This window comes from Muntiacus reevesi, chromosome 22, assembly GCF_963930625.1.
Source record: "Muntiacus reevesi chromosome 22, mMunRee1.1, whole genome shotgun sequence".
NCBI classification, from domain to species: domain Eukaryota; kingdom Metazoa; phylum Chordata; class Mammalia; order Artiodactyla; family Cervidae; genus Muntiacus; species Muntiacus reevesi.
The window spans coordinates 26115162-26128145 of record NC_089270.1 but is presented as its reverse complement, the minus strand read 5'-3'; the positions used below and the strand labels follow the sequence as shown (position 1 = coordinate 26128145).

The 12984-nt window shown below is 43.6% G+C and overlaps 1 protein-coding gene across 1 annotated transcript in view; it reads right to left on the bottom strand.

Annotated features, from left to right (window-relative positions):
- Positions 1 to 12070, bottom strand: part of BTC (betacellulin) — a 49394-nt gene extending 37324 nt beyond the window's left edge. Inside the window, exon 1 of the mRNA XM_065914502.1 lies at positions 11696 to 12070. Within this exon, the coding sequence (XP_065770574.1) occupies positions 11696 to 11759 (64 nt within the window). The 5' untranslated portion in view covers positions 11760 to 12070. The remainder of the gene's footprint in view (positions 1 to 11695) is intronic.
- Positions 12071 to 12984: the final 914 nt, after the last annotated feature.

Below are 12984 nucleotides of genomic sequence, written 5' to 3'. Positions count from 1 at the left end.
AGGAAATTAGAATACGAACTCCTTCCTAATTCAACACAAAATTTTATTCAAAGTGGTAGAAACAATATCTCAGTGTTTAAGAAGGACTTAGAATGATGGATAGTGTATATTTAACTCATAAAAGAACCCCACAATAATATTTTTAAAGCTCAAAAGGGAAGCAATGTAACAACCTGTCATACATAAACTAACTCATATATCTGAAAGCTGTCAACACAATAATGCCTTTGCCAGTAAATCAACCTTTCTGTTTTGGCCATTGACCATTATTAAATCTATGACAACAATGACTAAATTGATAAAGAACCCTATAGTAACCTAGAGCTAGTTCCTTAGAAATCATCAGTTGTCAAAACTTAACTTTTTGAACCCTATTCCTTTATGATAAGGCCAGGCAAGACAGTCAGACATTGTAGCACTTTAAATGAAAAGCTCTGGGCTCACTGAATTTCCATAATAGTTCAATGAGAGGAAGCAAAAGGAACCAAGGAAAAAGAAAAATTTGTTATCAAGGAGGATTATCCGAGTGCAAAGTGAGGAGGAATAGCAAAGTTGGCCTCTCGATCCAGCAATAACACAGCCTCTGACCCATGAGGAAACAGTCATCAAACTTTAATAATGGTAAACAAAAGAAAACCCTATGTTTTAGAGTAGATAGGGTTTTAGAGTTGATGCTCACCCAACCTAAAAACATCCCAGAATTTAGGCCCTTAAAATAAGTTATGGTAAGTTAACCCACTTAACATTAACCCATTATTATCTTTATTGATCAAACCATTTGCAGAGATCATAAATATCAGTCAATCAATATCAGACAGTATATTTATAAGTGTCAGGGCTTCCCTAGTGGCTCAGATGGTAAAGAAACTGCCTACAATGCAGGAGTCCTGGGTTTGATCCCTGGATCAAGAAGATCCCTTGGAGAAAAGAATGGATACCTACTCCAGTAGTCTTGCCTGGAGAATTCCATAGACTAAGGAGACTGGTAGACGACAGTCCATGCTGTCACAAAGAGCTGGACACAACTGAGTGATTAACGGTAAATAACTATAAAGAAAATAAATTCTAACAGAATTCCAAAAAGAGGCAAGGTGTTGAGCCGAAGAAATCACTGGGAAAAGTTTCACAAAAGAAGTTGGAAACGAAACTGAACCAAAGGTAATGACATAGAAAGGAGCTGAGTATGCTCTAGGGGACAATGCATAAGGATGCCCAATTGGAGTGAAGAATTATACACAGAACTATTAAGAAACAAGGGCCTTCTGGATGTGTGGCGTGTGACTGTGAAATAATTCAATTGATTTTCTTGTGTGACCTATGAAAATAAGACTCATTAAGAAATAGTCACACCACATATTTCTAATTGAAACTTTGCAACCTCTGTTCACCACATCCTGAATAAAGCATCTGACTAATCTAGAAAACCACTCAAGAAGTTATTTAATAGGGGTGGATGCTGTTGGGTAGAAATCGGTAAGAACGAACAGAGTGCATTTTGTTTGTTATGCTTCTGTCAAGGCCAATGAAAAGTGTATTCATTTCCTCTGGCGTCTAAGTCACATTTTTGTCCTTCTTGCCCTCTCTTACAGGGTAATTTTCATTTATTTAAAAGTGAGTAGAGAATCTTCTCATGGAAGTTTCCTATCACAGGATGGCAATTTTAGAAACGTGTCTCATAATAACATTTGAAATTTTAGTCAACAGAATTTATCAATTATAGTTATGTCAGGGTTTTTTCCCATCACAATAGGATCCCAGGTGATAATTATTATCCCAACAGATGGTAAAATATAGAGTGTAGAGTCTTTAAGGCAAAACTGAGCCCACGGCACAGGATTGATACCATATCCCAGGATATACTCTCATCACATCATATGAGGGGTGCACGATACTGTATGGGCATTGTCGGTTGTGTCAACCTTGATAATTCTAGTTGTGGAAAGACATGGTTACTGAGTACAGTTTGGGGCAGGGAGAGTGGGGGAACAAGTGATTTTCTTTTTGAAATTCTTTACCGTTGGCCCCCAAGGTCTCCAAATGTCTTGCCTCTTCTCCTCTAAGGGAAGTCAGTCGGCAGTGTCTTAGTTTGAAACTCTATCTATCAACCTCCAAAGTATCCCCAAAGTGAAGTAGCATCATAGTAACATCCATCATTCAGAGAGACATAAGAACCCTCGGTGGTCATTTGGTCCAACTCCTACCTCTCCTGGGAATCTCCTCTATACAACGTTCCTAAAAGCCACCCAAACCACAGACATATCCAGGCTCATGAAGCTCACCGCATCCCAAGGCAGCTGATGCTATTTTTTTCAGAGAGAAAAATTGGGATAAATTTTCCTAAATGAAGGTGAGAGTATCTACTATGTACAGGAATCCTCTATTCTACTGGGAACATAGCTGTGAACAAATCAGATAAAAACCCCTGACATCATGAGTGGCATTTACATTCTAATGGAGCTGTTGAAAACATGGTTATAATGAGACAGATTTCTGCTTCATTTTTTTCCTTTCCATGCTTCCAGTGGTGAATATGACAGCAATTTCCTTTGATCAAAGTACAAACACACTCCCATAGGCTTAATGAACACAATGATTCTATTTTTCTTTTTAGACACACCTATGAAATAATTTTAAAGTTATCTACATATTCATAAAGTTAAGAATATTAATAAATTTTGAGCAATTTTTAGCCAATTATTCTGCTAAAATCTTTTCCTTCATTATCCTATTTTATCCTCAATACACTCCCATGTCTCTGGATGATAAGTACTACTATCATTACTGTCATTCTATGGATAAGAAAATGCAGCACAGATAGACTAAGTAACTTTCTCAATGTTATAAGACAATTATCATGGAACAACTTAATATTTATGCAGGGCTCTTGGCTCTTTAAAATCTGAGGAAGTTATTTTGTCAAAAGAAAACTTTTCTAAAACAACCAGGTTATTTTCCAGTTGTCTGACATTTAGAAATGAATTTTGACATTGCATTATGATTCACCCTTCAAAAGTGATAGTTTATCCTTTTTATACAAGGTAATTATTTGCATAACTCCCAGTAAATGAGACAACCTCATTTTGATAAGATTAAAAGTATCAAAATTATCTTGTAAATATTTTATTTTCTCTGCTAGTGGAGAATGACTTTTCATCTGATTCACCTTAAGATGTTGGGTTTGGGGGTCAATGTCAGGTAAGTGCTGGAAAGTTTTTCATTGCACAAAATTAGGATCAAAATTGGCAGTTGAAGAAGAATCCATTGAGACTTTTTATTTTTAGAAAGCAGATAAGCATTTTGCAGCACCATTTCTTACATTTACCCCTTCCTATCAAAACCAGCCAAAATAGAACTCTTTTTGAGAATTCGTATCTATTGCCTATTTCATAATTAGTGGGAGGAGGAATTTGAGAAATAAAGGCAAGGGAAAGTTTTCCCACCAGTTGGTAGGTGCTGATTGTATTTTAGATATAACCAGAATCAAAATATCTATAATTTTTAAAATTAATAATTTCATCTATGTTTTCCAATTATCTATTATAACAACCCGTGTTAATCTAGAACTAACTATATTGCAGGCACAGCTTAAGTGCTTTATGCAGTAACTCACTCAGTCCACATGAGAGTCTCAGTTCTGTTGCTATCAGCTTTTACAGATGAAGAAACTGATGTCAAGAGGGTTTAAGAGATTTGTCCAAGATGAAGGAGTTGTTAAACCAAAGTGCCAGGGGAGTCATGCCTAGATGGTCAGGCTCGGAATCTATACTTTTGCCAATAGCATCACATTGACTCAGGATACGCTCTTCCTACTCCTTCTCAGTAATAGGCCTATGGATGCAATCAGGGGAAATCTAAAGCGAGATCACCTCCCTCCATCTGCACTAAGGAGTGTTTCCTAAAGTGTCACAGTGCTGCAAGCATTCCAGGAAAGAGCAGGAGTCACCCCACAGGTTCAGATTTGTTGAAGGACAGGATCAGACTAGGATGGTCAAAGTGATTCTAGGCACAGACCAAAGGAAAACACCTGGCCTGACAAATGCCTACTGTTCACTACCAGCTGGAATGGCCTGGGCCTGGGATATGAGTGGGCAGGTTTCCTGGCTAGGAGGAAGAGTCAAGAGTCCAAGAACCTGAGGCGGAGACCAAGCCAAGGATGCCACAGATGTGTGGGTAGCCAGCAGGGAAAGCAAATATGGTAGGAAAATAATCTTAAATGCTTTTTAAATAAGAAGAACTGAGTTCCTCTTAAATACAGTGATACATATTGCACTTTAGTGTTCTATCCTCTGCTGTCTTTCTCATTCACCCACAAATATTTATCTACTGTGATCCAGGCATTCTCACTTCATCCTCATTGTTCAGGCTCATAAAGCCAGAACAAATTATTTAATGCCTCCATGCCTCATATCCTTCAACATAAATGGGAATCATCAATATGTCTAGCTTGTGTGTTCAAGGGATAGTGTTATGTGGATGAAACCAGATATTACACCCTTAGAATAGTGCCCAACATGCATACTACATAATTGCTCTACTATTAATTTTGGTGTAAAGATCAGTGAAGTAATGGTATTAATATGAAATCACTTTATCAATTGTGAATTTCTCCAGAGTGTATTATGTTGAGATTTCATATCCAAGGTTAAGCAGATATCTGAGTACATGGCAATGTCCTGTGTCAATCAGTTTAGGAGATTGAACTAGTCAAATGCCAGAATTTCAATAGGAAGCTGGTCATGAACAAGTCAAGTCTTGCTAGGTCACTTCAGTCATCTCTGACTCTTTGTGACCCTCTGGATTATAGCCCACCAGTCTCCTCTGTCCATGGGATTCTCCAGGCAAGAATACGGGAGTAGGTTGCCATTCCCTTCTCCAGGGGATCTTCCTGAGCCAGGGGTTGAACCAGTGTCTCTTACATCTCCCGCATTGACAAGCGGGTTCTTCACCCCTAACACCACCTGGGAACCCCCAAGTCAAGTCTGGGTCTCCTCAAATGGCCTCATTCGGCTCTGATGATAATTCCCTGTCCTTTCTACTAGGCTGTCTGCATTAGAGGAAGAAATAAGCCTTCCTCTCCTACTCTGGACAGGCCTGAGCCATCGGCTCACAATGCTAACATCTAATCATTAAGGAAGCCAGACAGTGGATAGTTATGAAATACTTCAACATAACATTAGATAAGTCAGAGAATCCCTCAATACTAACAAGTCAGACTGCATTCAGCCTCCGCAGCAAATCTATCTCAACTTCTATGGGAACTATCAGAGGTTTTCATACATTTAACACTAAGCAGAAACCCATAAATAACCAAGTTGTTTCTCCCAGTTAATGAAACACACATGTGTTAGGAAAAGTTCTAATCATATAGGAGAGCAAGTCACCTCACACCTCACAAAATCCAAAGGGCATTTTCTTTAACGAACCAATGGAGAATGCCCTGGGTCCAATGCATTTCCCTTCCTGCTTTAAACACCTGCTCTAAAAGCCTATATTTTGACTGATGAGATCTGCCCTTGAACCAAACCTGTGAGAGACAAGTAGCAGTTGTGAACCTAAAACAGAAGTAAACTTACTATTTGCCAAATAAAGTCCCTTTGTGAAGGCATCTCTAGCACCGCCAGAGGCAAGTCCCAAGTAAGAAGAGATGAAGAAATGTGTCCTTCTACATCATCTCTGAGCTGTGAGCCTGTTTCGGCAACAAGAAACAGCTGTTTTCTTTACTGAACCTACTCTTCCCTTCATGCCTGGCCACTGTCATCAACAGCCACTTGCACTCATTCATTCATTCATTCATTCAATTAACTAGCACGTTTTCAGGTCCTACTATGTGCCATGCACTTTTTATACATCTCAAAGATAAGGCTAAATTAATGAATAAATCCATGATTTTGCAGCGCTGTTGTTTAGTCACAAAGTCATGTCTGATTCCTTTGGGACCCCATGGCCTAGAGTCCACCAGGTTCCTCTGTCCATGGGCTTTCCCAGGCAAGAATACAGGAGCGAGTTGCCATTTCCTTCTCCAGGGGATATTTTTGACTCAGGAATTGAACCTGCATCTCTTGCACTGTCGGCAGATTCTTTACCGCTGACCCACTGGGGAAGCTCTTTGCAAAGAGAAATGCTATATTAGTAACTCAGCCTGTTATACAACCAATTGGGGCACTTTGAAATAAGAAGCCTGGACACAAACGCTGTCATACTTTCTGTCACTGTTTTGGAATCTATGATTCTGGTCTAAAGGTCAGGTAAATACTACACTGTGCATGCTCAATTGCTTCAATCATGTCCAACTCTTTGCAACCCTAATGACTGTAGCCCACCCAGCTCCTCTGTCCATGGGATTCTCCAGGCAAGAATACTGGAGTGGGTTGCCATGCCCTCCTCCAGGGGATCTTCTGCACCCAGGGATTGAACCAGCATTTCCTGCGGCTCTTGTTTTGAGGTGGATTCTTTACCACTGAACCACTGGGAAAGCCCAAATACTATACTACATATCCTTTAATAACAGACATAAAGAATGAATAAAAGTACTTCTTGGCTATTTGACTTGGTGTTGCTGATCATCAATGTAGGTTATTGCCTAACTGATACTAATTAAGATGAAATACCCCATCTTTCTCCAACCATCTAAAAAATCTACTTTTTAAAAAAAATATAGCAAGTAGAGATTCATGTGAGCTACCCAAATTCCTTTTTTAAGATACAAATATGCCTGAGCAAGTTAGCAAACATTAGCAACACAAAGTACAGCCATTTTAATCAGATTGCTTTCCTCTTAAATTTTATTTTGGAAGACCCTTGACCAACTAGAATATGGATTCTTTATGGATCCAAGGGTTTGTCTACAAATTTGGAAGTGTATCAGGATTATGGCTTAAGTCTAAACTGCCTGCAGCTCAGATTCTGGCTAATCTATTTGGACCACTCTGGGAAGACACTAATTCTAACAGCGTGCTATGCCCCATCGCTCAGTCAAGTCTGACTCTCTGGGATCCCATGGACTGTATGTAGCCCAGCCAGGCTCCTCTGTCCGTGGAATTTTCCAGGCAAGACTACTGGAGTGGGTTGCCATTTCCTATTCCAGGGGATCTTCCCAGCCCAGGAGTTGAACCTGTGTCTCTTGAGTCTCCTGCAGTAGCAAGCAGATTCCTTACCACTGTGCCAAAGCTGATAATCATGGTTTAGATGGGTGACTCAGGCTTCAGTTTGGTACCTGTTTCACTGACTCACCCCTAACCTAGGCTCCCAGTAGTATTCATGCCTGTGTCGTGACATGAGCTGACTACTATTAGTATGTGTGTTAGTCACTTAGTTATGTCCAGCTCTTTGAGACCCCATGGACTGCAGTCCGCCAGGCTCCTCTGTCCATGAGGATTCTCCAGGCAAGAATCCTGGAGTGGGTTGCCATTTCCTTTTCCAGGGGATCTTCCCGACCCAGGGATTGAACCCCTGCCTCCTGCATTGAAGGCAGATTCTTTACCATCTGAGCTACAGGGAGGGTGAGAAAAAACAAGAGGAGGCTTTCCCACTGGACTCTCCACAGATGTCAAGAGCACATGGAACTGGGGTGAGAAGTCTCAGCAGAGATGGAGCAATGCCAGGGGTGTGGACAGACACAGGTACTCTCTTTCCTGGGCACCTTTGACTTCAGCACAGATATTTGCAGGCCAAGCTTTGGCGGAGCCACTTTCAATGGGCACAACAAAGCCTGTCTGCAATACTGGGGTCTTTCTTGCAGAATTATTTGGGAGTTTCCACACAATAACTGAGAATGCAGCAATAGCAAAATTTGATTTGTAACACTTGTTAATATGCAAGTGTGGCCTATGAAACCTGGAATTTTTGAAAAGGAAAAAAAAAAAAAAAACTCCCAAGGCTTTTCTAAGCCAAAAAGCATAACTGAAGAGGCAAATCCTGAAATCCTCACTGTGGGCCTTCAGCTACTTCCTTTCTATAATGAGAATTTTACTTGCTGCCACTTACCTGCTTTACAACTTGAAAGTCAGATATTACATCATGAATACATTCATATCTTCAAGAAGAGAAAAACAACTTACATATATTAATGGTGTAGATGTTATAAGGAGCAGAACATATTTTTGACCTTAAAACCCATTCATTGTTTTTTATAAAGCACTTTTTCCCTTTTTCACTGGTTAGGATTTTAGCTTTAGTTTGTTACAGCCATGGGTGAGAAGGAGAAATTTATAAGGAATCCAACTTCTTCAAAATTTAAAAAACACTTTAAACAAAGTTCTTGCCCTTTTACCATATTTATCAAAGAAAGGAGCACGTATGATTCTTTTTGTAAAGATAAAGTTTATAAGAAACAAAGATCCATTACAACTAAATGGAAATTAAATGTTATTGTAGAAAGATTTTCTCTTAAATTCCTAGGAGAAATGTTGGTTAAAGGTCAGGAGAGTGTTGGAACATCCCTGGTGGTCCAGTGGCTAAGATTTCACACTCCCAGTGCAGGAGGCCCAGGTTTGATCCCTAGTCAGAGAACTAGATCCCAAGTGCCTCAGTGAAGAAGAGTCCACATGCCACAACTATAAGACCCTACATGTCTAACAAAGTTCAAAGATCCCAAGTGCTGCAGCGAAGACCCAGTGTAGTCAAATAAATAAATATTTCTTTAAAAAGATCAGCAAAGTGTCAAGTGGATAAGGACCTTAGTCTCATCTAAAGCAACCCCTTTACTTTACAGAATGAGAAAAACAATGCCCAGAAAATTGTAATTTACAGACATCTCAGAGTCATGGAATGGCAGAGCTGGAACCAGGTCTCAAGTCTGTTCACTGCCAGCTCTCAAGGCACTTTTGCTGTCACACACACACACACACACACACACACACACACACACCCTAGAACATCACACAAGCCATTGCTCACATTCTTTTCAAGAAGTAAATAAAATAACATGTGACTTAAATTAGGAATGAGACTTAAAAATTAAGTATGTGTGAGAGAAATAGGACCACTTAATGGAAACACTGAGGTCAACAAATTACATCCTTTGGCATTTTTCAAGGAGTGGAGCCTCTTAGGGAATCCAGAGACTGAATTCAATTCGCTAAGCCAAACATTCAACAAGGCAAGTTGCACACTTAGGTTACCCTCAGTTACAATAGCACTGGATTAGAGCTCTGTTTGGTTTTGCTTTTTCATTTCTGCCTTTTGACAAGTTTTGAGAAAAAAAAAAAAACAACCACCATGTGATAGTTAATAGGGAAGAATGCCCATCAGCCTGGAACAATCATTTCTACTATGGCCATTTCTGCTGGCACACCACCCTAATCTTGTCCCGAATCAGCTCTTGCCTGGATTATATCTATGAGACAATCACGTACTCTGGCCTCCTCTCCTCTCACACTGCACCCCACTGCCAGGCTTGTCTCCTTAAATCATTGTTTGCATTATATCACTCTGTATTCACAGCCTATGATGGTGAATGTTTAACTTTTTATTGACTCGTCAAAATATTTTAATCTGGCTTCTTTTGGCTCTTCATAATCTATCTGCCTCTCATCAATTCTACTGTCTGGCAGGCAGACTGCCTGTCTCTCCAGGAAATAAATCTCATTCCCATCACCAACCCTTTGGTAAATACTTTTCCCCGTTCTCCTGCCCTTCTCTCCACTATTTCAAATCATGCGTGTGTGTGTATGTCTGTGTGTGCATGCACACTAAGTCATGTCCAACTCTTTGCAACCCCATGGACTGTAGCCCACCAGGCTCCTCTATCCATGGGATTTTCCAGGCAAGAATACTGGGGGAGGTTGCCATTTCCTTCTCCAGGGGATCCTGCCGACCCAAGTATCAAACCTGTGTCTCTTGGGTCTCCTGCATTGGCAGGGGGATCCTTCACTAGCTGAGCAATAAGGAAGCCCTCCCTCTCTCTTAACTGTTTCAAACTCAGCCAAGCCCCAGTCCAATCCCCTCAAGTCCTCCATGCAGCCTCCCCACTATTCCAATTCTCCCTATTGAGTTCTCTTTTCTCTAGTTTCATGATATTTTCTCCTATTGCTCATATCTATGAGTCCTGCATTCCTAAATTTAACACATATCTTTTAGGTCAAGAATGATGTTTTAAGACTCTCTTGAGCCCTCTTCCCACCCCCATTCTCATATGCTCTAGCATCTTGCTCACTGTAGCAGATTCTCAATAAACACTTTGACAGTAGGACAGAGCAGATAAAACAGAGGAAGAGAATGCCAGTTTCACCCAAGTGATGCTTTTAAAAGCAGAGTACTGTCTCTAGCCCTACCTCTCGGGCTCACTGCCGTTCTTCAGGCCTCCACATCACTCCATCTCTAAATTGATTGTTTCTGACTTCTCCCTCTGCAGGCTCTGTAAATCAGTTCTTTCTCTCTAACCATGGTCTAAGTCTGATCTACTTCCAACCAAGGCCATGACACCTTTTAGGCACCAATCTTACTCCAAGAACACAGCCAAATGGAAGTTTTCATTTAGACCCCACCCCTTTTCCTCCATAAGAGAAAGCACAGCCCTTTCTAGGCTGGAAGATAAGTGTCCTCATCACATAGACACTTCAACTGTCACACTGGTGCCCCAAGTTCAGATGTCCCTCCTCCTCGTCCCAGCCAGGACTATAGAACATTGCCAGTTGCCCATCCCTCTGCCCGCACCCCTCACCTCCAATGATCAAGATGCAGAGGAGACACCTTGAAGGAGTAGGATCTTCCCACCTGGGTATCTTCCTGCTACTTCCCCATACTGGAGGACGAGGGGAGCCTCGCGTCCAGCTGTATAAAGTCACCAGCATCCGAAGTTGCAGCTCTCTCTCTGCCAGCCCTGACTCCTAAGGAGGTGAGGAGAGCCTCCAGGGAGACCCAGGCACCCTGTCCCTCCTTCCACTAGCCACTCTTCCCTCCGAGCAGGTGACCACACCCAGTGGTCCCTAACCTACCCACTCAGGTTTCACCTTCAAGGTGAAGAAAAGTCTTCTCTCTGCAATTTCTCCTTAAAATAGGAAATCATATATTCCAAGTGGAACACCTATGTGTTTCATCAGTAGTACTAGCCTTCAGTGAAATACCCCATCTCCCTCTCCTTTGCTTCCCTATCAGCAACAACAAGACCCAGAAGATCTCAAAAGTTGAGTCTTTTTTTTTTCCTTCTCCTGTTCCCCCTAACTTGGCCAGCAAGAAGCAATGTAATAATTCTTCTCCGGGCCCACTTTAGCTCTCTCTGCCTCCCAGGTCCTCCCCCTCCTACCTCTAGTACCCGCCCAGGCGCACACACAGGCAAATAGCTCTCCACCAGGCTCCACACTCCCCCAGGCCTGCATCGCCAGCCAAGGAGTTCCTTTTCCTCCTCCTCTCCCCGGGACGTCTCGGTCTAGTCCCCCGCTCCCATTTCAGTGGATTTCACTGCCACCACTCCTCGCTCGCGGGCACCTGCGCCCCTGCCCTCCGCTCGGCGCCCGCCAGCGGGATCCCTACCGCCCTCGGGCCGCCCCCTGGGCCCAGGGCCGCTGGCAGCAGGTGCAGCCCCAGGTGCCCAGGTGCCAGATCCTCGAGCTACCCAACTCGTGCACGTTCCTCGACCCGCCCCTGCCAGCCCCAGGGCTCCTCGGAGTCCAAACACCAGCGCGGAAGATTCGCCCCTCCTTGCGACCGCACCCGAGACTCTCCTCCCGGGTCTCCAGTGCCGAGTGCGGCCACTTACCCAGGGCGAGGGCCGGGAGTAGGGGCAGGCCGGCCCCGCTGCCGCCCGGGGCGGCCCGGGCCATCAACTGCGCCTGCGGGGCCGGGCAGCCCCCCAGACGAGCCTCCCGCCTCCTCCTGCGCCCTCTTCTCGAGCCGCGGGCGCCCGACTGGGTGCCTGGAAACGAATGCCCGGAGCCAGCAGGAAGCGAAACTACTCCCCAGGCTGGCACCCGGGCTACCACCGGGCGGGCAAACACCCAGGGCAGGCGGCCGGAGGTTCGGCGAGTGTCGCCGGGAGGAGGGAGCCTCCTATTTATCCTCGCTTCCGTGGCACACACCCCACCGACCGGGCGCAGGACTTCGCGGCGGTGACCTCCACGCCGTTCCCACCCAAGTTACCCCACACCCACACCCACGCTCCGGGACACTTTCGGCGCCTTGCCCTGGGGCCGGCTCACCCACTCCCCCTACTGGGTCGCACTGGCGGTTCATTTCCCTCCCCCCGGGGAAGTCGAGGAGGTGGGGAGGGAACCGAGAGAGGGCACCTGGAGAGATCCGAGATGTGGGGCCTGCGGGCGGCCCTGGGGGAGGCCGGCTCTAAACGCTCGGAGCCCACGGGGCGAGAATCAGAGCCCCGACCGCTCTGGAATTCCGCTTCTCTTATTTCAGCCTATTGTTGGCGTCTTGGACGGACCGGAGCCAACACTCGCTGTGGTTAACCTCAGGCATCTGCCAATTTACAAAGCTTCTCTTTTCCGTATATAATTAGTTGAATATCTGGGAGTTTGGCCTCACCAGGAGCTACTTTAAGAATGTCACATATTTTTTTTTATATCTCCATTTACTCATCTATTCATTGCATTTTCATTTATTTATTTAATTCACGAACTCTCCTGGATCCCTGGGTCTGGACAATCCTTTGGAGAAGGAAATGGCAACCCACTCAGGTATTCTTGCCTGGGAAATCCCATGGATAGAGGAACCTGGCAGGCTCCATGAACTGTAGTTATGGAAGTTGCGAAAGAGTCCAACACAACTGGCTGAACAACAACAACAAAATGAATCTGTTAAAATAAGGAGAAAGCCTCCGGCTTGCCAAGCACTATCTCTACCTCAACACTCCTATTCTTGAAAGAGAGGTGGGATTTGATGGTTCAGCATCGAGCATCCTCTGGAACACAAAGGCACCCTCATAGCTTTCAAAGACAAAAGCAGCCTTCAGTTTTACCTTACATGATTAATACGTTCGTCTCCAAAATAACTAAAGGGTACAGCAGTTTTCATACTGATCTATGCTCCTCCTGTAAG